This window comes from Epinephelus fuscoguttatus, linkage group LG9, assembly GCF_011397635.1.
Source record: "Epinephelus fuscoguttatus linkage group LG9, E.fuscoguttatus.final_Chr_v1".
Lineage (NCBI taxonomy): Eukaryota > Metazoa > Chordata > Actinopteri > Perciformes > Serranidae > Epinephelus > Epinephelus fuscoguttatus.
The window spans coordinates 33,040,325-33,066,775 of record NC_064760.1 but is presented as its reverse complement, the minus strand read 5'-3'; the positions used below and the strand labels follow the sequence as shown (position 1 = coordinate 33,066,775).

General features: G+C 42.3%; 1 protein-coding gene across 2 annotated transcripts; it reads left to right on the top strand.

Moving 5' to 3' along the window:
* The first annotated feature begins 2,268 nt into the window (after positions 1-2,268).
* Positions 2,269-26,451, top strand: tbx22 (T-box transcription factor 22). 2 transcript variants are annotated; one of them, XM_049586332.1, is made up of 9 exons: positions 2,269-2,300; positions 3,187-3,332; positions 20,443-20,692; positions 21,959-22,060; positions 22,151-22,325; positions 24,056-24,220; positions 24,942-25,006; positions 25,268-25,353; positions 25,436-26,451. In XM_049586332.1, exons 3-9 carry the CDS (start codon positions 20,469-20,471, stop codon positions 25,975-25,977), a joined length of 1,359 nt encoding a protein of 452 aa, XP_049442289.1. In that variant the 5' UTR covers positions 2,269-2,300; positions 3,187-3,332; positions 20,443-20,468; the 3' UTR covers positions 25,978-26,451. The 2 variants fall into 2 exon arrangements, with proteins under 2 accessions (XP_049442289.1, XP_049442288.1); XM_049586331.1 differs by lacking the exons at positions 2,269-2,300; positions 3,187-3,332 and adding an exon at positions 19,510-19,996.

Below are 26,451 nucleotides of genomic sequence, written 5' to 3'. Positions count from 1 at the left end.
CTGGCCACAGAGTTGCGTTGAACCATAAAGTTAGACACTGCTCAGTGCTTCATAACGTCACTGACATGTCTTCATGTGGACCCACCATAATCACCATGTGCCTCGAGTGGGAGAACATTTAGTGGTCACAGAGAGAGAGAGAAGGAGAGAGCAGACAGAGATGGAGTAAGAAATGTAAGAGAGAAACAGAAGAGCAGCTCTCATGGGTATACATGTGGCGGAGAGCAGTGATGCTGCTTCAAAGCCCCTTTCAGCTCCCCCCCAAAAATCAGCGTGCATCACACTCTCATGATCCTTACCCCACCACACACACACTTTTGGCAATCACATATGGCTTTGAGACAAGGGTGACAAATGAGTCTTTCCTGTGAGTATCAGCTTCTAAAGCTACCTTCGCTCTCCCACAGCACTGCCTGTCCGCCTGTCTTCATCCTCTCAGCCTGGCTCACCTCAGGGAAATGTAATAATTTCATGCTAAAGGAGCTTTACTGGGGTGACGTCACTGTAAATATCAGGATTGAGCTGTGCCAGCTATTCAAGGGTTTGTGAGTAAAGCCTTAAAGGTCCAGTGTGTAGGATTTGGTGGCATCTAGTGGTGAGGTTGCAGAACTGAAACCTTAACTGTTTGTTAAACGTGTAGGAGAATTACAGTGGCTTACGCAAAAATGGGAATGGCCCTATACAGAGCCTGTGTTTGGTTTGTCCATTCTGGACATAAATAACTAGTGATCGGATGCGAAGATGGCGTGTATTCATTCAAATGGAGTGTTTCAAGTTTCAAGTTTCCCGGTTTACTTTCGTAGTATTTGTAGCCACTGAAAAACATAGCTGTATTGAGAGACCTGGATACAGCAGTGAAGGCAGGACCCCATTCCTTACTATAAAAGTTGCTTAGTGGCGCATGAAGCCAAAAAGGCTCCATGGCATAAAATTACCTAGATGATCGGTGTTGCTTCCGCATCATTGGGCCCATAGAGCAAGCGCATTAGAGATGTCTGCTGACTATTCTTGTTAAGCGCTCTGCTAATTTGAATGGGGATATAGTGATTTAATGTTGTGGTTCTTCAACACTTTACAAATGTTATTAGACCAAATGGATTACATCCCGTTAGTGAAACAAGTCTTTTTGTGGGGACTGTGATGCTCAAAAGAGTTTGTCCCCTAATTTACAGATGTCTCTTTTCCAATGTAAATCTATGGGAGAAAGTCTATTTTGGCCACTTGGCATCATGTGACACTTGTTTTTTGGCCACTACAAAAATTTGCTTCAAAGCCTAGCGCACTTTCTGCGGGCCTTCTGAAAATGTGCACTAGTGTTTCTCCTACTGTTCCTGCCTGCAAGTTCTTGCTCACCTCATAGACTTTACATTAAGACGACGTCACAGATTTTTAAATTGCTTTTCTTGGCTTCAGAAAAGTTTACAAATATAAATCCACCATGGCTCAGACAATCATAATAGAAAGAGTCGCAGCTTGAGTTGTTTGCAGTTTGATGTGTTCTGTCAACAGTTTCACAGACATGTCTTTTATAATGGTGGCCATAGGGAAAATGCTTTTTGGGTCGCAGACTTTTTCGCTGCAATATTGTGAGTGGCCACTGGAAAAAACTGGCTGCAAGACTGAGCAGTGCTCCTGGGGTCCTGGCTCTGGGCTAGTGTTGCCAACTTAGTTACTTTGTCGCTATATTTAGCGACTTTTCAGACCCCTGTAGCGACTCTTTTTCAAAAAAGCGACTAGCGACAAATCTAGCGACTTTTTCTGATGTTATTGGAGACTTTTGGAGACGTGAAAGCACGTATCGTTCTTATTCTTCTCAACGAGCAGCGGATGCTGCCATGGGCCCCTCCCACATCCCAAAGCACTCACATGCGGCCCAGTCCTACCTCCCACCTGCAGTCAGAGCAGGAGATGTTAACCCCTGCGCGTCCAGACTGCAAGTGAATCGAGCATGTGCGGAACCACCATTGGCTGATCCCGACCTGGTTTATAGTCAGCGCGGGATGTAAATGTAAAATTTTCTTTGTCTAATATAAATCACTGAAAGAAGGTTCATTTGTAGTTCTAAACATATTCAGGGTGTTTTTTTTACTCAGTTTTTGTCTCTCCCACGACGTTATTCCTCTCTCCTACAGCGTCCATTACAATTACATGCATATCGACAATTATGTAAATTAGGCGATGACATTTAGCGACTTTTAGGACAGCCAATAGCTCCTTTTCTTACTGAAGAGTTGGCAACAGTGCTCTGGGCTGCTACAGAAATACATGATGGACTCCGTTGATAAATGGCTCATTCTAAGGTAATGAAAACACAGCAATTCTTATTTTCAGGTGATTTTACACTAATGAAAACAGCCATTTCTGCCAATAGATGCACCTGAATCCAACGCACTGGACCTTTTTTTTTTTTTTAGAAGCTACTAGCTACTACAACCTAAAATGCCTTATCTACTAAAGACATTAGCAGGGAAATATTTACAGTAGCACTGTCCAAGATAAAGCAATCAACTCCATAATCAAACAACAATAATAACACATGCTGTAGTATATCTTCCAAAACTTACAGTTTAGACATATTAACGGTCAGTAGAAATATGTGTGTTGCTGTTCAGAATGAGTGCGAGTGTGCTGTTTATGCTAACCTAGCTGACGTTATGGCAAAATATTACTGGCATAGCTTGTTGTAATTTGATGTTGCGTTGTTTTCCGGTTTACATTGTCATTACTCTACCTTTATTTAAGCATATATATTCATCAACAATGTGTCATTTTAGCTTAGCCTACCTCTTACTTATATGTTAGCAAGCTAACGATAACTTTTTCAGCTCATTCCGTTAGCTTGTAAACCGTTACATGCTCCTGGGTGTAAACTAATAGACACACCTAATCTCATTCCCATCAGGAATAAGTGTGGTACAACCTGTTTTAATTATATAAATTTACATTTAGTAAAGTTAGTGTTTAGCTAGAATAAGTTTGAACTTACTCCACAATGAACCTGAAAAGTTAGCCGACTCTCTTTCACCTCTTTTTACAAACACACTGGATTTGAATACACTTTTGTTAGAGTTATTGGAGTCATTTATTGAGTCTAAAATAATATATGATGCAACAAAAATAAGTTTTATATGGTTATATTCTCTAAAGCGGTGACCTAATGTCGCTACCATGTCTGTCTGTTTGAAGTATCAAAGAGGTGGTGAAAAGCCAAGAAGAAGAAGACGGTGGTATGAAAGGATTTTTGAAGCCAAGGAGTGAAGGAGAGGACAAAAGATGACTGGAAGAAATAAAGAAGGAGGGTCACACATGTATGTAATGAAGGACAACTCAAGGTAAGCAACTGGCGCAGGTAGAAAGGGAAAAGTGGGAGAATTAAATAGGATGAAGAAGGATGAAAGAGTACAGAGAGGAATGGAGGGATGGAAATGGACGCATGTCTGTTATGTTCCTGAGGGTTAAACTCTGGGGAAATTACCTCATCATCATGAGACTGCTCCAGAGCGCTACATGTACACTTCGGCCATGTTGACTTTGCGTCGGTAGAGCACACACACACACACACACACACACACACACACACACCCTCTTCTGAATCGTGGCCAATAGCATCATAGCCTGGTCGAATCACTTCCAGATTCAGTGACGTCACCTCTGTCAGGTTCACAGGAGGAGCAGAAAACACACACACACACACACACACACACACACACATATCACCTTTTCACTGGAGGATGATACACTGATCTGTATTTTTTGTTCAGTTATGACACAGAGGTCATTTCAAGGCTTTTTATTCCAGCTTCTTTATTGAACTCAGAGAGAAGCTATCCTCACATTGTACAGTGGATACAGCGGAGGACTGACTGAACTGTTATGGCTGACAGCCATGAGGCTACAGTACCTCCTGGACTCTTAAAGGCCTGTAATAAGGTTTTAGTAGCCTGCAGAGGTTAGGGAAGAGGCTGTTGTAAGACTGCTGCCTGGTTCATATCTCGGGCTGGGACAATATGGGAAAACTAAAAACCCTGTCCTTCAGCAACTGCTGTTAAGGCACTATTGTGCAATCCACTTTACTACCAATTGCTCCAAGGCACCAACAGTTGAAGACTGAGTGCGCTGGAAAGCTTTCAGGTGTGAATGTGTGAAGTAGTGAAATACAGGAAGAACATTCAATATTCTGTCAATTAAAATTACAGAGGGAAGAGAGTGAGTAAACCATCTAAATTAGATCTGTCCTCATTCCTCTCACTTCGACTTGATACTAAATGAAACCATTGTTTATTGGCCACAAACACTGACTACAAAAATAATGGACATAGCCACCATGACGTCACCCACTGGTTTGTGGACTCCTGTTTTGAAGCCTAGAGTTCGGCATTACGGCCAGCGGCATGTTGGCGATTGACGTAATGCTGTTGCCAAGATAGCCATAATGGAGCCAGTGCTGGAGCCTGAAGTGATCATATTTGGGCAAGAGGATGGAGCTGTGGAGGAGTGAGGGCTGGATCTGAGAACCTGAGGACACTATCGGCAGACAGCCTGTCCCTCAAAGTGGCCACGCCTTATACATAACTTTAATCCCTAATAGGATGTAAGTGGGTGAGTTATATAAAAATTCACCCCTGCACAGTTGTCATGAAGAGGGACATTAGCTACAGAGACCAAAACAGTTTTTTGTACCAGACTGTAAACATGTTTATTTCTGCTTTAAAGCTGGGAATTTTAACATGGGGGTCTATGGGGATTGACTGGCTCCTGGAGCCAGCCTCAAGTGGCCCTTCAAAGAACTGCAGTTTTTGACACTTAGGAATTGGCTTCAATTTTCAGCTGTGGAGGTTGCCACCTGGCCACAAACCATTCTTCCAACTAGGGGTGTGCCATATCATCTCATTCACGATCATGCTGGCATAATTTTTAATATGATATGAAAAATTCTTATCATGATACTTGTGATATTTTGATTTGTTGACATATTGACATCATACTGTTGTCCATGGCAATAACAAGCAATGCTGAAAGCGAAATTATAACTAACTCTGTGGTGGTTCCTAAAAGAGGAGCAGCTTCAGTAGTGTGGAATAAACTGTGGCATTGCTAGGCCTGGGCATTCTGAATGTTTTATGAACCGTCCCGGACTTCTCAGACTCTTTTAGCAAGTTACTGCTCTGAGGGAACTCATTCAGCGACTCCTCTGGCAGCAGCACAGCGTCTCACCCTATCTGCTTGCTGTGCACCCACAGGAGTCAGTCTGTGTTGTCAAGTGATTTCATCATAAACCTCTGGTAATGTAAACCTACGTGACACTTGTGCAATAGCTATTGTAGCATAGGTTACAGTGTGATGATTAGAGGAGAAATGGCAGAGCATAAAGGTCCAGGTGGAAAATGAAAAATTCAATCATTTAGGATTTTGCTGAAAGAGAAGGTAAATCACTTGTTGATTTATATATATATAGATCCCAGGTTACTCCCAGGGAATTCGTGAGCTGTTTAAATATGTAATTTGTGGTAGATTTTATTTTGTTGAACTATTAATATTGTATACAGAATCTAAATCTCACTCTGAGTTACTGTTGTTGTTTACAAACTAAAGAAATGAAAGATCATTTTTGTTTAGTTTTTACTGAATATTTGAAGACAAGCTGTTGGGGTTGACATGAAAAACTACATCACTTATTTTGTTGCAATTCTGTTTTCTTAAATTGATATTAAAATATATTTTTTACTAATTTGTCATATTGTCAAGAATATCGTTATCACAAAAAAACCCTGAAATAACGTGATATTATTTTAGGGCCTTATTGTTCACCCCTACTTCCTAGTAAAATTGCTGAACTCAAATTAAGTATTAGTTTTATTCATGGTTAATAAGTCATTTATTAAGGTTTTAATGGAAAGGGAATTGGTCACAACCTGGAAACCAAAAATCTACTTGTTTAAAGGTTTAATACATCTTAAAGCTTTATTGATTGATTATTTTTCTTTTATTAAAGTGTTTAAATACATATGTATTCATTTTAATTGTTTAAAATCACATTTTCCCTTGATTTTACTCTTGCTTCCTGGTCTTATTTTCACAACTAGTTTTATAAGTTTGATGCTTTGCCCCTCTTTAAATTGTTGTGTTTTTCCCTCTTGGCTTTGGCTTTCATGAATTCTATATAACTGAACATTATCATCATTATCATTATCATTAATATTATTATTGTTATTGTCATTATTATTATTCATTCATTCATCTTCTAACCGCTTCATCCTCTTGAGGGTTGCGGGGGGGCTGGAGCCTATCCCAGCTGACATCGGGCGAGAGGCAGGGTACACCCTGGACAGGTTGCCAGACTATCGCAGGGCTGACACATAGAGACAGACAGCCATTCACGCTCACATTCACACTTATGGACAATTTAGAGTTACCAATTAACCTAGTCCCCAATCTGCATGTCTTTGGACTGTGGGAGGAAGCCGGAGTGCCCGGAGAGAACCCACGCTGACACGGGGAGAACATGCAAACTCCGCACAGAAGGGCTCCCACACCTGGGATCGAACCGGCAACCCTTTTGCTGTGAGGCGAGAGTGCTAACCACCACACCACCGTGCCGCGCCATTATTATTATTATTATTATTATTATTATTATTATTATTATTATTATTACAACAACAACAACAACAACAACCTCTACTTGTAAATCAACTAATTAGGTTGGTGAAACAAAAAACTGTGAACTGTAAAATCTGTGCGACTCTGTGTATGGTCCCTTTAATGAATGTGTGTGGTCCTTTATGGAGTCGGATAATTTAATACAGGGATGTGCAATGTTTTTTGAATGCGGGCCAGATTAGATATGTGAAAATACCTGGGGGGCCAGCTGCTTCTCACATCATACGGGTTATTAAAAAAAAATCCCAAAAGTCCCAAACAAATGAGACAAACTCAACTGTTTCATCTTTCAGAGAAAAGGTATTCAACTCTCCGCCACTCCTGAAAGCAGCAGCCCTCACTGATGACTTTACACTTCTTTGGTGTGGTTATGTCAATGACCTAGCAGGAAATGTCTGTTGGGTAACTGTTTATTTGCGTGTTTACCGTCTGTTTATGAAACCACATTGGTTCTGCCTGTGTAGTTCCTACTTGGTGCATGTCTGCAAACGGTATGATAGTCCTGCCATCATGAGCTGAAAAGAGAAAAAGCAAAGTGTTCTTGCTTGATTAACCATGATTGTGTGGCAGGTCACGTATAGTATAATTTGAACAACAAGCCACGGGAATCTTAAAATTGGTCCGGGGGATACGGTTGGCCCCTGAGTTGGACTTTGGACATGCCTGATTTAATATGACCCATGATATCTAAAAGCATCATCTTTTATTGGTATAGTAATGCCATGTGCGTGTGTGTGTGTGTGTGTGTGTGTGTGTGTGCGTGTGTGTGCATAGTGGAGGGGGAGGGTTGGAGGATATAAGAGTAAGCTGCTAAAATTGATGACATCCCAAACACCACCCTCGTTTCTCACCATGTCAAAGTTCACCATGCTAGAAAGAAGACAAATGTGATGTGATATACTGTGGATGAAACTGATAGCCTGTGTGTGTGTGTGTGTGTGTGTGTGTGTGTGTGTGTGTGTGTGTGTGTGTGTGTGTGACTGTGTGTGTCTGATTGTCTGGAAGGACTTTCCTGCGCTTCAGAAGTCTAAGCCCTGCTCAGGATGTAGTTATGGAGCGCTAATTTGAGAGCTGTCTGATTGCGGGCTTTCTGTGGGCCCCTGCAAAAAACACACACACACACACACATGCACACAGAAACACACACTCACTCTTTATCAGTCATTAATCTATCAGGTGTCATTAACAGGGGAGGATGGGCTGATTGGAACCAGAGGGAGACAGAATGATGTCACACAAACACACTTCACTGCCAGAGTGCTCATGTGTCTCCACGTCTCCCTTTCATCCTCATCATCACCACACACACACACACACACACACACACACACACAGACACACTCGTACATGTGACTGACATATAGACAGATAAAAGTGCAAATGTAGGCCTACAAGGGAAACACTTATTCATGCTGTTTCACTTCTCTCCAACATCTGAGCCACAGCAAATGAGGAAGGATATTGCCAACACCAGCTGCTATAAAAACGGATCAGCGGAGAGCCTGAAGAGAAGGAAAAGATAGACTACAACAATAATGAGAGAGTTACAATGTGCAGATCAATGTGTATCTTTAATGAATGAGCCTGTGTTGAGAAGAATTGTTTCTGCTGCTCCAGCCTGTCGCTATTCTAACCCCCCTCCCACCACATTCACAAATACAGTGTTACACACTGCTAAATACATACGCTACAAGGCTATGTTTGGAGGACGAGCTATTGTTTAGCAGTGACAGTAATCCCTTAAAGAGGTACTGTGTTTCCTGGCTGAGAATGGATCTCTTTATTAACACTGACGGAGGCTCATTATCTATAAATACAGGCGGGAGCCACTAATAAATCATTTCTCATGGCCCTGATAGAGCACTAACCGCAAGGCATTAAGGCATCGTGAATGCAAACCACACGTTGGCAGGCGAGCTCTCTGCATGTGTGTGTGTTTGTGTGTGTGTGTGTGTGTGAGTTACACCACGCTTTGGCAGGCAGGATGATGGGGCTAGAACTAGGCTTTTGATTGAAATAGCATGTTGTCTTTGAGTTCCCATTTCGGCAGCGTTTAAATTATAGTGTCTCTACAGGACTGCAGAAAGTCTCTTGGGGTGGGACTAAAGTCAGAGAAGAGAAAATGCTTTTCTATACATGTGAGGACAGTCTGGAGACAACTAAAGAGATGTTGAGTGACTCAGATTTTTCTTCTGAAGACTGACTTCAGTGGTGCAGTAGCAGGGTTAATTAGTTAGTACAGATATCAGTGTCAAAAGCATTAACATGGATTTTCATGCCCACAGGTGTCGCGCCACAATGTATCACTGGTGATGGCATTCAGAGAAATTGCAAAGGGCCTGGGTTCCACCAGCTACCCATAAATCCATTTCTAAGTTTGTGTGTAAAGTCAATCCTAAATTCATAGTAAATGACTGTAACTAGCTAGTTTCAGATAAGGAATTTACTAATTGCATATCATGATTAAAACTTTAGGACGGTCTTAGCTATTGATGGCCTGTAATGTGTAAATTGTTTGAAATATGTGTAGCGCTATCTAACTTCCAAAAAATACAGTTTTAGGTAATCAAACTTAAATGCCAGTCCTTTGTTAATGTATGTATTACTGTGTTTATGCACAGAGGGAGAAATATGTGTTTCAGTGTTACTGTTAAAGCAGTTTAGAATAAGTGACATGACTTTGTGACATAGTTGCCTCTCCTGGCAATGCCATAGTGTACACATCACTTGGGTGCAAAAGCTCACACTAACATTTACGGCCTTAATAAAGTCATGTCTAGCTATTTCCTCAAATAAAAGTGTTCATAGCGAGAGTTACATCGCTGATGCTTGAAATGTTTCCTACAAAGTCTTTGCTTATCTGTTCTTGAATGTTCTGCAGCAAGTGACGGATGTACAGTTAGACAGCAATGTAACAGTTAGAAGTCCACTGTCAATACACTACACAATGTGTACTTCTGGCAGTAGTAACACTACTGATAAAATAGATCACATTAATCACAGGAGCTCAGACTCAGCACTGCCCTTTCTTGGGTCCTCCACAATACACCCGTGGGTCAACTGGATGAAGGGTTGACGAGACAATCAAAGGACAAACAGACAAACAGACAGAGGCTCCTTCCAATTTGGTTAGATAAGAAAAAATTTCGCTCAAATGTCAGGTCATATGTTGACGATCACCTCTTTTATTCTAAACAAGTCATTGGCTGCTGTATTAACAAGCTAACATTGACATTAGTTCTGTCAGTTTGGTAGCATTATTTCAGTTAGCTACAAAACAATTAGCCTACCTGGCAGTTAGGAGCAATAGGAATAACTTATAACCTCTAAACAGGAACTAGTTTGTGTGTTGCAACCTGTTTTATGACTGACAATATTTGAAACTTAACTGCTATTCCTTTGTAAATGTAGGAGTTACTTTAACACGTTTTCTTTTTTATAAATGCGTAAGTGCAGGAATGTGTGTTTCATGCACTTTAAAATGAGTGACTCGTACTATGCTAATCTGATCATTTAGCAAATCATTACTGGCATCAGATTTTGTAATTTAGATAGGCTTTGTTACTTTGTAAAATGTTTTAGTATGTTTTAGTTTTAGCTCTCTGACTGTACATCATTATTCTATTAACAGGATATTTTATCAATTGTTGAGTCGCATGTTGACCATATTCCATATACCGTTGTTTACTCTTCACACCAAACAGATCATATATTAGCAAGCTAAAGTTAGAATTGTCAGTTAATTCAGTTAGCTTAATCCTGGATCCACTTAATCCAGGAAATATTTAGGGAAAACTAATTTGTACATAAGGGCATGTTTGTGAGGTGCAACCTGTTTTATTTTAATGATGTATATATCTCAACTTAGTAAACTGTGCCAAAATTGAATTACCAAAGAGCAGGTGTAACCGCCTAGAATGTGGTCCACGTGGTTTCCATGGAGACAAAACACTGTAATTAAGGGACGTCTAATGAACAGTTCAACAGTTCTCTTTCAGACCAAATGATTTCAAGTGGCTGCAAAGTCTTTGTTTTATAACTCTTCATCCCATAACTACAGTCTGACCCACAACTCTTCAGCCTAAACAGACATTTTCATCTTTGTGAATGTTGGCTTAAAACGTGGAATTCTTGCTAGGTTAACACTGTTTCCTCTATTCTTATTCTTTGCTCAGTTCATCCTGTCTACCCCAGCTACAGTCTAACTCGAGCCAGGCCAGACGGGCCAAACTCTGACAGTTTAACCTTCCTCAGAGGTCACTCCTATTCTTACAGCAGCCAGTCCTGCACAGACTCCTGCTTCAGCGCAGGCCAGCACTGTATAACCAATCATACCCCTATCCAGGCCCATTCTGCAGAGATGAGGGAATGAAAGGTCCGATTAGGGCCTGCTGGAAGTATTCAGCGTGCAGCCCCCGCCCCGCCCGGTCCATCACCCCAGTCTGCGGCCCCTTCTAACCAGCCCCTCTCCCCTCAGCCCTGCGCTGCTCTGTGCTGTGATTGACATGTGAATTACAGTGTGTGGTGATGATAATAAGAGTGCTACCCGGGGCCAGGCCTGCGCCTTCCAGCCAGCAGCCAATCCCAGCTGGCACGGCCTGAAAGACAACCGCTGCCACCATCTGAAGAGGCAAATAAAAATGACAAGCTAACTGTTAAAGAACTGCAGATTTTTCACATGTTGTTTTAAAAGCTTTTGTGGCTCTGCCAGATATTTTTTTTCTTCAAATCTTTCTCTCTATTCTCCTAAATTTTCACTCTTCTTCCCCCCGACCACATCCAGATATATGAAACCCCTCATTTATCAGGGCAATCTAAAAATAATTCCCCTCCACTGTGGCGAGGCTTTGATAAAAAAGTATTTGTGTTCAGAGTGATTGCGCTCAGAGGGACAAAAACAGATAAAGACGTGTGTGACTGTGGGGTTCCTCAACAACCCCCGATCCCACCACATTCAGGCACAAAACTATGGTTTTCCCCTAAATAATTACTACTTCCCCTCACCATGCATGTTAACAACACCAAAAGGTGCCCTCAACACACTTCAAGCTCTTGCCTAAGTCAGCAATATGAAAGTGTGTGTATGCATGAGTGCTGGCATTGTTCACTTCTATGCAATATTTTATCCAAACGGTCCAACATAATGCGCTAGTTACGCATTATGGTATTAGGAAATTACACTAACACCCTGCTGATTAGTTTTCCACCCCTTGACATCCTTCTGGGAAGGGTGCTACTTGGCAGAGCTGCCCGTCTCGGCCGTCACTCTGAGGGGAGGAGAGAGGAGGCGCTCGACTGGGATCCTCACATGCAGAGTCTGATTCTCATTATCAATTACGGCTGTTTTTGTTTCTTTTTACCGCAACCATTAACCACGCAGTTACTGGCAGTCAGGGGAGAGAGAGGAAGGGAGAGACAGAGAGAGAAAGAGAAAAGGCAATTTTCATCAAAAAGAATTAGCTATCCAAACAAGTGAGATGAATGTGCCATAGAGCCGGATTCACAGCGGGCCTCATGAAAGCGTTGTGGACAGATGAAGATCTATATGTGTTTAATAGGAAGAGGGTGAGTAGCAAGGGATAACTAAAGGCTTAGGAAGAGAAAGAGAGAAAGAAGGAGGGAGACGGGGGGAAAGATAATTCACAACACACTTGTGGTGAGAGGAGGAGGCTGCGTCTTGGCAGAGATGTAACTCTCCTCTCCTGTTTTCCTCCTGCCCTCATCCCTCGTTACCCATCCGGGCCAGGCTGAGGCAGAAGGAGCCAGTAAAGGCTGGATGCCGTGGCACATGAGCCATTAAATCTTCCTACACTGTGGGTAGGGGGAAGGCGGTAGTACCAGGCCTTGTGCCCAGGCTCCTCGAACGCTGCCAGCCCAGAGACCCAGAGAGCAGAGATGCTGCACGGAGGGAAAGGAAAGGTGCCGGGTAGCAACATAGAATATTTTTGCCTTTTTTAGGTTTGACTATTGCAATGCCCATCAAGGTATAGTTTGGCTGCAATTAATTCTGAAATGTGTTGCCTGTGTGCTGGCTAGGACCAAAGAGAAGAGCACACATAACACCCAGTTTACACTAAACGGCCTGCATAAGGATCTGAGAGCAGCTGAGTGTGGATATCTTTAAACGATAAGGCCGGTAATGTATTTATTTTCACAGAGTTTAATTCAAATCCCATGAAAAGACCCAGCGATACTGCACATGGCAAGCTCCCTACCTGCCAAAAGATTTGATTATAATCACTTATATTTTTTTAATTTATTACTAACAAGAACAAGAGCTAATGAGAAATGGACACAAATAAAGAACTTCGCTAACACTTATAATGAATAAGAATATGGTATGTGCAAATTTGCAAAGTTCGTCTTCTTCATTTTTTACACACATCGGATGTCTTTTAATTTTCTCAAACTAATTTTCCTTTATGGTCATTTTTATGAATGTCTCACCCCGCATGCCCCCCTCTGGGTGGCACCATCGACGGCTGTCTATGTCACCTGTAGGAAGATCAACCACTGTAAAGACCAAACGAACAGGGCCTTACGGCTCATTTATATACCCTTCGTATACCAAAAGAATCATTTTATAACCATTAGGGCCATTTCATGGTTGATGCAAAGGCACGCAGACGCAAACACATTGGGACGCATCGAGACGTATTGGCCGCCATGATGCGTGCTTGCGTCTCAAAATGTGTTGTCCATTTTTTTTGATACGCGACGTGAGCTCGTACAGGCACACCCCTATTTATATGACAGTTCTAGTGCCCTGCACTCTAATAAAATAGCAGCACTAGCTAGCTACAGCAGTACTAGCTAGCTGGAATGTACCGGTGGCTCTGCTACCCCCTATTGCGCAAGCAATGTATTGCATTTCAAGTGTCGCCCGCGTTGCTTGCGTTCAATGTGTTGACTATAAAAGGAAGTGCATTGCTCGCATCACTTGCGCTGCTTGAGTCGCTTGCTCGCGTTGTGCGCGTCGACTATGAAACGGCCCTTACTGCCCACATACTTCTGTGTGTCCTTTACGTTGGCATGGATACATGCACTTCTCCTTTGCTACTGTCCACTTCACATTTAATTCCTGTCCAGTCTCCCACCAGCTATTCTGCAGTAAGTGTTTGTCCTTGTGCCTAAGGAAAATAATATAATGAAGATGGTAACATTTTCTGCCCAGCTTACATAACTTCTCCAGAAAGTCCTGCCATTTGTAAAATTTCTTCATCATGTCCCATTGTTGTGTCTAGCTTGAACTATTGGTTACATTGCTGCTGTGTTTTCCAGTAGTACTGGTCAATTTTGTCAGTAGCCATAAGCTTATGACATGAATGCAGAGTATGAACAGAGGGATTTGTCTCTATCCCTATGATAAACATAATTCTGAGCATAACTGAGTCTTTAGACTGTCTCTTAATTGCCTCTTTCCCATGCTGTCTATGACTCTTACTGTAGCTTCAAGCCCATTGGCTCCTACCAAAGATGTAAATCGTTAAAACGAAGTTTGAAAAACATTATAGCTTTGTTATTTGAAAAAAGCTACATAACTTCCCAAAACAGCACAGTTTTTGTTTTGCTTTGTTTTCTTTTTAGCAAATGATTCTCTAAAAGGAAGAAATGATGCTCTAGGAGCTCCTGGACAGTGTATGTGGAATTAAATCAAAATGCCCATGTAAGGAACATGTCAGCCTGTGCACACTGATGGGTTTTGAACAGTTTTTGGACAACAGTGGAGCTGTATAGCGCAGAGGAATACATACTTGCGAGCAGGAATAAGTTAAGATTGGTGTGGGTATTTTAATTTAGTTTTTTTTTGTTTTTGTTTTTTTAATACTTTTGATTATGTAATCTATTTTAATGTTCTACTTGTCTTTATCTTTATTCTGCGATTTTATTGTTGATGTTAAGATGTGTTTTTCCTCACATTTTACTTTACTAACTTGCAAGAAAGATTCTACAGTTTGATTGATTGATGACTTGATAGAGGAGGGTGGTGATAAAGCAGATTTGCAGCAGCTGAATCAGGTGGTATAAGAAATATTTTGGTGATCATAACATAAGAATGCTGCAGCTGACAGCTTAAACTTAAGTTGAAATTTTCCTCTTTGTCATCAGCAGCCAAATCAGATTAAACATAAATGTCTCTCAGTCATAGCTGAGGAGAATTTGGATGCTTTTCAACAGCAAATCAAGAGGCAAGATGCAACTGTGTGGGCAGACACAGTTGATTAACTCCTATGGGCAGAGAAGGACTCACTCTTTCATTAGAGCTGCTGCAGAAGCAGAAGCCATGAGGAGGACTTTGTTTCTGCGCAGAGAGGATCCCTGCAGGGACTCGACAGTCTGAGAGACACTCTGAACCTCAGACAGCTGTACCCCCGAGAGAGGGACAAGAAGGGGGTTATGAGTAGCAGATGTGACACCGCACACACACACACGCACGCACACAATGCAGCTGATGACATGTCAGGGTCGCAGGAATTTGTCACTATGTAATCGGTCATGTTGTAAAAAGCTTTGACTGGTTGCCTGCTCTCATCTTGTTCTTCGTCTTTCTTTCACATCAGATGTTTTGGAACTGCCTTTAAAGAGGAAATGCTAAAAGCGGTCAGTAACATCAGTAAATAGCTCATATGCTGCTTGAAGATCACATTTATGAAACTGGCGTTGGAAACAATTAGCACATCGTTCTCTCAGTGTGTAGAGTGTGTTTTCCAGGTGAGCCTCCATACAAGCCCAATACAGAGAACTCACATCCCATTAGTGCCACAATACACTAAGTGTATACAGCGTGCTGTACTCAAACACTCTGCATGTGTCACAGCGGACGGGTGGTGGAAGTTTGACGTCTGGCAGTGAGTGGGCATCCGCTCCAGCAGCTCATGCCCAGAATAACCCTCACACACACACACACGCACACACACACACACACACAAACTTACTGCTCAGCATCAGGATCCAACTTAAAACAAACCATCAGGGGGCCCCGTCACATCCACTCAGCGCTGATCAACAGACAGACAGGCCTGTTTATAAACACGCACACACATACACACACACACACACACACACACACACACACACACACACACACACACACACACACACACACACATTAATTTGCGAGCATGTGCACACATACAGTACAGACAGACGCCTACCATGAGTGTGCGGCTGGTCGTGATTACTCTTTGGGCACCAGCCTTCAGCTGCATGCACACATACACACACTTCAGCCTAAGTGTCAGTCATCAAGTCATAAACAAAGCTTTTGTATTGAAATAGTGAAAAAAAAATTATAACGACCACATTTTATAAATAGTAAAATTTCCCTTTAACAGGGCCGCAGCCACAGAGTCAACACTGAGGGGGACCAAATCTGCCTGGGGGGGGGTAACATTACCTATTCATACATGTCCTGGCTCAGGCCAAGTGTTATTATTAGTACAGTGTTGCATTAACAAGTTTCCCATCAACAACTAATGGGGACACTTCATGGATCCTAATTTCAGATTGTGTCGGCTGTTCACTAGCTAATGTTCCATATCCACACTTTACAAAAACTATCACAATCGACAGTGATACAGCCTACATAACATTCATATTACATTCTAGTCCACTTTTTAATACATTTAAAGTTAATGAAAGAAAGATACAGCGTGGTGTTTGACATACCTACATACAGCAGTCGAGCAAGCTTAGGTAGGTATGACAACACCACTTGGACAAATCACATGCAGAACTGCAGTACACAGTACAATAATTTATTACGTTTATTTATGATGATGATGATGATGTTGATTACATTTGATAAAGATTATTGTGGATGCCTGTGCCTGTTGTAAGACAGCAATTGTTTTATTTGTATTTTTTAATTAATATGTCAGGGAACATTTTGAGCATATTTGAGAATTTGGGGGTCCCCCAATATAAATAATAATTACTGCCTTTCCTTTAAATGTACAAATGTAATTTTCTGCCACTGGGGGTCTCTCAATTAAAACAATCACAAAAGACAGAGCAATACCATCACTGCAGTCAGTTTCTCTTGGTCAGGATTCCTTCAGTGGTCATCATTAAGGAGGTTTCTACTGGGAGCCGAATTATCCACAGAGGTCTCTTCCTCTCCAAAACAAACAGACCAGGTGATTAAAACCAGTAGAAACACCGAATAAAGTAGTTTCACGTTAAAATGAATGTTTCCTCTATGCTGTTTGGCTTGTTGTGGTGGGGCTGCTATCCCAGCTCCTGCTATGTGTGCTCACCTTTTCTCTCTTACAATCCTGATGTCCAAGAGGTTTTTATGGGGAGCCAAATTACCTGCAGAGGTCTCCTCCTCTCCAAAACAAACAGACCTGGTGATTTAGTGAGGTAAAAACACTGAAAAAAAATTGTTTCGCCTTAAAAATCAGTGTTTCTGCCAGAGCTGAGCTGCTGCTTGTTTCCCTGATAACTTAAGATCCAGATGTTGGTCATTAAAACATATACTTGAAAAGAACCTAGATCTAATTAGTGTATCGTAAAAATATGGCTTAAAACTGGATAAAAAGTCAGTTTATGTCAGCTCCTGGCAGACAACTACAACCCTGAGGCATGCACAAAGAGGATATGACGCCACTGACAAGCAGCGCCCAAATGACAGGGACCATGTCTTTGATTAAAATCACAGATTTGTCTGGGTTTGAACACTGTTGGAAGTATTAATGTAAGTACACTACTCAGCAAAATATGTTGGTCTAGCCATTTTTAGACATTTTAATATGGAGAGGTTACATAATGTATCTTTAACCAACTAAAGTTTCGGTTACTTTCATGATTAATGTGTTGCACTTGAGCCTGCAAAGTTTGTGGTTGCGTTTAAAGGCCTACCACTAAGTTTCAATTACAAAGCAATTATTCACCAATGATTATTAATTAAGCCTTGGATACGCAAATCAACAGCATGCAAGCGGGCCTGAAGGCGCAAAATGATCGGAAAGCCTAATTGCAGCCAGTCATCAAACTTCCGCATTAATGGAAACCTGACGCCCATGCTAAATTGGATTTGAGTCTCTTGTTTCCGCCAAGCGTGAGTATTGTGTCTAATAAGAGGAAACACGTGTGCCAAACATCCCTGCGCGGGACAAATGCAGATTTGCGCTGGATTAAGGATCATAAAACAACTATGAAGCAGCTTCCTGTTGTGTTCAGCAGAGCCAGGAATCACTTGCCTGCGCGCCCGCCATCACTCGGCTGACATCCCATAATCCCATGACGAAGATTTATGAGCTGACTGTTGAAGACAACATGGAAAAATAATCCCTCAAAGTTGAGTGGAAGGAAACGACACAGGCTATTTCTATCGGGGTCTTGTGTCTTTTATTTCAGAGAGAGACAGCAGCAGGCCTGTGCGCGCGCACACACACACACACACACAGACACAGTTATTTCTGTTGCACTCTTCTCTCCAGGCCGCGTGCTTTGGATGCTCTGTTGTTACAGTATTGGGAGAAAACGACAAGTTGGGAAAGAATAAACATAAATCCAGGCCGCGGTCCTGAAACAGGTTCTGATGACAGAGAGCATGTGATTCCGGTTGGTCATAGTTCTCCATTTCCCGGCTGTTGTCAGAGATTTCCATCACCAACCAAACCAACCGTGCCGTAAACACAGCCCTCATTTGTTTTCTCCTCACAGCAATTATATCATGTGATTAAAAAACATTTTAAATAGAGCCTTCGCTGACTTTTATTTGTGTAAAGCGGATCTATTTCATGTCGAGCAGTAATGTAATAATCCCGAGCTGTCATTACGGCCCAGTTTCCCCCTGTGCGCCGAACTCCATCTGATCTCCGCACTTATGAGAACCAGACTGGCGCACACCCTCACCGGGCACCGCAAAGAGGAGAAGAAAAAAACGTCCCACTTCTATACCGGAGGAACGGGAGACAAGAGACCGCTTTAAGGAAAGCCTTCAAATTAATATAGGAAATGTTAGCTTCAACAGAAATGCAGCGAGTTTCAGGGAGATATTTTACCCTCCAGATGGTCCGAATTAAAAGACTTAAATATTTGTGCCTAGACTCCCCCTCCAGTGCTCTAAAATGTTCATTCTATTTATCTATTGGATGTCTAAATGGAGGGAAGCAACAGAGACAACACGCAGGTCAATCAAAGAGCTCGCTTGTGTTAAAAAAAATGGAGAAAATGTGCTTCACAGATTTGAAATAAACCACACTGGAGATTTAAATCTTGTCTTTATTAATTGATCAATTGATTTCTGACTTTATTATTTGACGGCCTACTCCTCCCACTTCAGTTTAGAGTCGACTGAACCTGTATTGCATTAAAAAAAAATACATAAAACTAAAAGTAGGTCAAACTTTTACCCTTCAGCCTTAACAGTATCACCATCCCACGGTGGCACCGTGCGTAAAGATGCTGCTGCTGGATGTTCCAGATGCCCAAAGGCCACTGAGACCGAGGGCACACTGTAAAAAATGTCTGTCATTTTCTGAGTTTGCATTTTCTTCAACTTGTTGGAGAGTGGAAATTGATGTTATAATTCATCTTGCAAATAAAAGGAACTCAAGAACTGTGTTGAATCAAGTTACGCCTGCTAATACTGATTATGAAATCTGCCTCATTTTGCATCGTTTCAAAGTAGTTACGTTTCTACAGGAACAATGTATGTGATTGATTCAGAGAGAAACGTTTTTATTTTACCTTTACAGTAACATATATTTCAATTTTGGCCCTGGGATCTAGAATTTAAGGCCTAGTGTTTAAGTGCTGATGGATATTTTTTGTAGCGCAGGCCCGTGCGGAGGAATGCACGCTGCGCTTTTCCCTCCCTCTCTATGACGCGCAGAGGGGAACCAGAGGAACAAGCGCACTGTGAGGCAGAAAGGAAAGGAGACACAGAAACGGATAAAGGGGGGAGACAGGGAAATATTGTAGTGAGGAGGAGAGGCGTGCCAATAATCAAGGATTTTGGATGAGGGCGCGCGTCTCGGAGAACACATGGAAAGGCACCGGATCAATTACGCAGCGTCAAGGAGCCGCCGTGAGAGAAGAGGGGCTCCCTGAGGTGCTGCTGCTGCTCCTGCTGCTGCCTGTTCTACCCCGTCCTGTCTTGAATGAGCCGGGCTACTGAACCTTTTACGGGACAAAGTCAAAATTCAGACGGATATACGACTCGCAGAGAGCAGGGGATCTTTCGCCGAGATGCAGGGTCTGAGTTCACGGGCTCACGCGTTTTCGGTGGAGGCGCTGGTCGGGAAACCCTGTAAAAGGATGAAAGTGTCGGAGGGACACGAGTCAAGTTCAGCTGGAGACACCGGCAGCGAGACGAGCATCTTTACCGGTGAGGCAGAAGGATTGCTGGAGAACACTTTTAATATTTACGCATTTTACGCACAAGATGGAACAATACAATATATTATATGGTCGGCAGTTTGCAAGTTATTTAACTTAATCAGACCTTTATTTCATCAAGTTATGACATTCCCACAAGTTCAGTTGTCTTTTTATTTTATCATCAGAAAACGGCAGTGATCAAATAAAATTATTTTCGAGGGGAGAAAAAAGTTTTGCAAATATTCTCCATGCCAGCTGTCAAACTGGAGCAACTTTCTGTTCCTTTCACTAACACTATACATCAGTAATATCTACAGCCTCTTTAAATCAAAAAGTTAAAATTGCAGCCAACTTCTAAATTATTTTGTAAAACAAAACAATACATGAATGCATATATTACCAGGCTTCTTTTCTCAGCACCTCACTCATTCCAGTTTTTGCCCCTTTGCATAGGCCTAAACGAATATCCAGTCAGCCAGATGAAGAAGGCAGGTTCAACGCCGAGGAGGGCAGAGGACGCTTCCTGTGAGCCGGAGAGATCAGGAGCTGAGGAGTCTGACCCCAGCGGAGAGGAGAGCAAGCCGACGGAGAGCGATTGCCGCCCCGACAGAGACAGAGGGGTCCGGGTAGAGCTGCAGGGCTCCGAGCTGTGGAAGAGATTCTATGAGATCGGCACCGAGATGATCATCACCAAAGCTGGCAGGTACAAAACCTGGATACCAACAGTGACCTGTAGCGAATATGGAGAGGGCTTACGCTGGCCTTTAGGTGCCTTTAACAGACTTTTTGTATCGTTCCTGCCAAACTTCAAACTCCAGACTTATTTGGCCTCCAGAACTGGGGGCAAGAGGAGCAATATTTGACAGACAGTTACTGTGTCTGCTTATCATAACACGAGTCTCTGTATGCGCCTAATTATTTTATGTGTTAAAAACTAGACACATACGTTAAAACTAACGTCTTATATAACTAGATGAGATTTTGAAAATGACACTTTTTCCACAATAAAAACTTCACAGAAAGTCAGTTTCATCACATGGAATTAGAGCAGGCCTCACTGCTTAAACAGTAAACCATTATAAAGTCTGTTATTCTCAATCCGTTACAACTGCATGTCAGTTTCCGTGTTTAAGTGTCTGATATACACGGGATATATGCTGGATAGGTTATTATCAGTAATATGATTTACATAAACTGTTCTGCGGTCACAGGTGCGCGTTTATCAGGTGTAACACGGCTCTGATCGCGCTGCAGACAATTAGAAGTGAGCAGTTATATAAAGTTAAGGCTATTAAGTTTCTGGTGTTATTTTACCTTTGTCCTGCTATTGGGTTAAATGTAGAAATATACTTGAAATTTTATGGTTTGTGCGTCTTTGTTGTTTAGTTGATATTTTGGAATAAAAAAAATAAATAGTGCACATTATATTTCCCGTGTGGAAGATGTATAGATTTTCTGGAATTTTATTTTATTTTATTCTGAATATATTACTGTCGTAGATTTATTTAATATGATCCAGAACTATCTATTACATAATAAAATTTTGTGACACATGGGTGTTCTCGGGTACAGGTCGATTAATTTAACTTTATTTTTCTGTTTTAAAGAAATGAATTTCTGGCCCAATATGTGGCCATGTGCCCTTTTTTCTTTTTCCCCAGAAATGAGTTACTGGGACATTACTACCTGCTGAAATCTAGGTTCCGTTTATTCAATTACGGAGAACACAGGCCATAAATCTCTGCAGTGAAGATGCCCTCATGGCCCCTCGAGGACCCTGAACTTCCCTCTGAACTTGGCAGGAGAGTTCCCGCCTCAAGTGTCTGATCTCTGTCTGTGTGCTTTTAGGATGTTAAATCCAGGACGGCTTAAAACAAATATTTTAGGGAAGATGAGAATATGTAACTAATAAAGAACAGAACATGTGAGACAAATTTATAATAAAAGTGCTGCTCTCATTTCTCGTCAGGAGAATGTTTCCCTCTGTACGCGTCAAAGTGCGCAACCTGGACCCGTGCCAGCAGTACTACATCGCTATGGACGTCATGCCCGTGGACTCGAAACGCTACAGGTGTGTGTGTGTGGGTGTGTTTTAAATTCATCAGACTCACTTTTTATCTATTGGTGTGTTTATTCACATGCACTGTGTGTCTCCCGGCAGGTATGTGTACCACAGCTCGCAGTGGATGGTGGCTGGAAACACGGACCACTCCTGCATCTCTCCCAGGCTCTACGTGCACCCGGACTCGCCGTGCGCAGGAGAGACGTGGATGCGTCAGGTCATCAGCTTTGACCGAGTCAAACTCACCAACAACGAAATGGACGATAAGGGACATGTAGGTAACCCATCTGAGCATGCGCTGCTTCCTCTCTCTCTCTGTCCAGCAGGCCCACACAGGTCAGACATTTTTATTTCTTACTCTTGGTTATTTTGATGTCTTGTCTTATAATATGCTACTTTAAAATCCAGATTATTTCTTTACATGTTTTTGTTAATCTGAGTGAGCTCACATCAGTATGTATGATAAAGGAGCAGTAAATCAGTCTTTGGCAGCCTCCCTCCTGCTTGGATTGCTGTCATATTGAACCATGTCTTGTGTAACACTGGACGGTTTCTCAGGAAGGAAAGTCTGTATGTCTTTTAGGGATAAAGGAAGTGGAAATCCTTCTCAGCTCCAGAACTTCCTGTAAAGGTTCAGTGATGTACAGATGTGACAGATGTGGTGACTGGGGAGGCTGTAGGTGGCTTTTCACTTGATCCTGGTGTTTATGAAACCACCCTGGAATTGGTGTGTTTGAGGGATTCATATAATAGAAACTGTAGAATCAGCCTCACAGTCCCTGCTGTTGTTGGGCTCAGTTTACCTCCCTATACAGCCTCTCTGGAGCTCTGTTACATCTGTCATTTTTAACACTAATAAAGAAGTTACTTTTTTTTTTTTTTGAAGCTTTTGAGTTAAATCTGGCAGACTAGCAGCTTTGTGTACTTTAGGAAAATATCTTCCCTCAATTATGAAGTCTTTTATATTACTGTAGGCTATATATTTTTATTTGGCATCTCTCTCTTAACAAGTAAAAATGAAAACATTAGATTTAGATTTCAGAACCCGAAGCGATCAAACTATTAATTCATGTAATATGCTATTTTATGTTGGCTATTTATTTGAAAAAAATAGATTAAAATAAAAATGAAAAATAAAAACCAGGTAGGCAAAATGAGAATACTAATAATGCACCACAAAAGCCGCACTATAAAATTCAAAATCAAATTTTGGAAAATCCGGTTTACGCTGGCAAACTTCTTCAAGCAAATAGGAAATTTACTTTGTTTTATTTCTGTTTGAAATTTGAAATTAAAATCATGCCTATTTCCATGAAATGGTTAGGTGATATTTGCATGATTCGCAGAAAGTAACTGCATGATATTGATGTTGATAATGCTGACCTTTTCAGCTATCTCTATATTAGTTTTAACATACGTAGCGTCCTTTGTAATCCTATTTTTCAGTGTGTTATCATAAATTGTGGTGCCTGTTGTAACATTATCATAAATTGTATTTAGTTGCATCATTATATTCCGTTCATATTGTAGTTCATTTGTGTAGCTAAAATTATCTGCTCTTTACCCACAGTTTTTAAATGCAAGTAATTAGTTGATTAATCAGTTAGGTAATCGGCAAAAGAAACACTGGCAACTACAACAAAAATTTCATTTTTGTAGAGTTATAAATTGTTCAATTTTTCAAGCAAAAATTTCCAAACACTCTGATTGCAGCATCTCAGCCGTGCAGAATAGTTGCTTCTCTTTGTGATAGTAAATTGGATATTATTTTTGGAAGCATTTGATGACATCAGCATGAGTATTGGGAAATAGGTGATATTTGTCACTATTGTCTGACATTTCATTAAGCAAAAAATAACTCGCTTAATTGACAGAATAATCTACAGATTAACTGCTAATGACATGGAAGCTAAATTGCATGTGTTTGTTTCTGCAGGACGATAATAATAAAAATGAGTTTTATTTTGTAAGACAAAAAGTATCCCCTTCAATCTCTTCATCCAGATTATCCTCCAGTCGATGCACAAATACAAGCCACGTGTGCACGTCATCCGGCACGACCCTCGCATGGACTTGTCACAGATCCAGTCGCTGCCTGCTGAAGGAGTGCACAGCTTCTCCTTCCCAGAGACCGAGTTCACCACAGTCACAGCCTACCAGAACCAACAGGTACCACTCAGTAAAAACTGACTGAAGAAGATGATACACTCAAAATGTTAAAACAACTGAACTTTTGTTTCAGTAAAAACAAATACTAAAAATCTTCTACATATCTGATGTTATGTTTAAATTCTGCATCATTTATGCACCAGAAATATAAAGAAAGCAAATTCGCCTTTTCAGTAGTCATGAGCACAGTGACTGTGATATTCCTCAGTGATCCAATCAGAAGCTCCAAAATGCTTTTAATCTGAACAGTATGAAGGTGACGAGGCCCACTTCTCTGCGGTCTCAGCAAAATCATAAATTGCAGTGTCCTGATTTCCAGTTGCTCAGAGTGGGTGTGAGTGTTTCTGTGCAGGGGAGCTGACCCCACTGTTGGCTACAGCTCCTCCAGTAACAGCGGCATCCATGGGGACTGCCAGCTCTTTTCATCAGGGCTCACTTTACGATCAGCAAACGTGTTATTACAGAAACTCAATAACGAGCTGTGACTGGGCCGACTGCTGGAGTCCACAGCCCGTTAAAGCACCAAATAAAACCATACGACCTCCAAGAACCCTGTTTGACATGGCTGATCGCCCTGGGTGCTGCTGGGAGATGCAGTCCCAGAGGGCGAGCGCTCTGCCACTCTCCACGCTGTTGTAAAGCTGAGCTCATTGTTAGCTTAACACGTCAGCGTTTGACACATCCACCTCTAACCCATGTCTGTTCTTCTCTTCTGGGCAAGATCACAAAATTGAAGATCGACAGGAACCCCTTCGCCAAGGGCTTCAGAGATCCAGGACGGAATAGGTACGGCGAACCGCACCAAACATCACCACTTGTTTTAGCTCAGAGAGTGCTCAGCTAAAGGACCCAAGAGGGATTTAAGCTTCAGCCACTGACATTTGACACCACATAAAACCTTCAAATGAAGTTGATGTGTGTAGTGCAGAATTTCACACCTCTCTGAAACAATATTTAAATACCTGGAAGAACATTTTTCAGTGCTTTTACAGTATATGTGTGTGTGTGTGTGTGTGTGTGTGTGTGTGTGTGTGTGTGTGTGTGTAGGGGAGTGTTGGATGGCCTGCTGGAGTCTTATCCCTGGAGAGGCCCTCTCAGCTTAGACTTCAAGCCATTCACCATACAGCTCCAAGGTACCGTCCTGCAGCTCTCATTACTCCTCTGCTCCAGTTTTTATCCTCGTGACTCAAGATTCTGACGTCTTTCTTTGGACAGGGAGTTCGGGGTCAGCGACCAGCAGTGTGAAGACTCTTCTCCCCCTCTCCGCTTCTTCGTCCCTTCACCCGTTCTCCGTCTCCACGCTCTCCTGCCAGGACGCCACCCTCCACACCCTCGCTCTCCCTCTCTACGGCAAGACTTCCGCCGCCTCACCCACCTCCCCGCTGCCCAGCAGGGCCTTCTCCTCGCTGGGAGCAGACAGACTGAGAGGCCTGCCCCCGCTGTCTCCTCTATCAGACCTCCCGCTCCTCTCGGCGCTGCAGGCGAAGAAACCTCCCCACTGCAGGGACCCATGTCTTCACGGGTCTCCCGGGAGTGCCCCCTGCCTCTTCCCCCTCCACAGCCCCCTCAGCCCTCAGGGGCCATCTCTCCTCCCTCATCTTTCTGACACTGCGGGCCCCTACTGTCTTTACCGCTACAGCTTCCCCCTGAGCCCCCAGCTCACAGCTATTTCCCGGCACGCCAAACTAGCCGAAGACACCACAGACAGTCTGCTGCGCCAGTCTCCGTGGCACCCGACCACCAACCACTGCCTCTGACAGCTGGACCGCACTTTTAGGCTCCGGCCCATTGAGTGTAACGAGCCAAAGCTTATTGCAACAAAACAGTGAGGGCTGATTCTCTATTCGAGCGTGACTCTCAAAGGAGCAATAAACTGTGGCGGTCGGGACGTTTTTTGGGGTTTTTTTGTATTTAAAACCTGTTTTGTGCACGGTCTTCGATTTACCAGCACAAAAACTGATCCTGAAGCAGATCATGAGCTGCTCCTCTCCATCGTGCACACTCAGCTAGAGCCAAAAAGCGTTGGCGTGAACAGAAATGTAGACAGGATGTAGATTATTATTTGGGACAGAAAGTACAGTTTCTTTACCGCAGGGCTGACCCTTCGTACACCTAACCCTAACCCTAGCCAAAGAGCATCAGCAATAGGACCTGAGGTATGTAATATAAATATTAATGAATGACTGTTAAACTGACCGTAAGTGCCTATTAAAGTATTTTTCATATTTTTT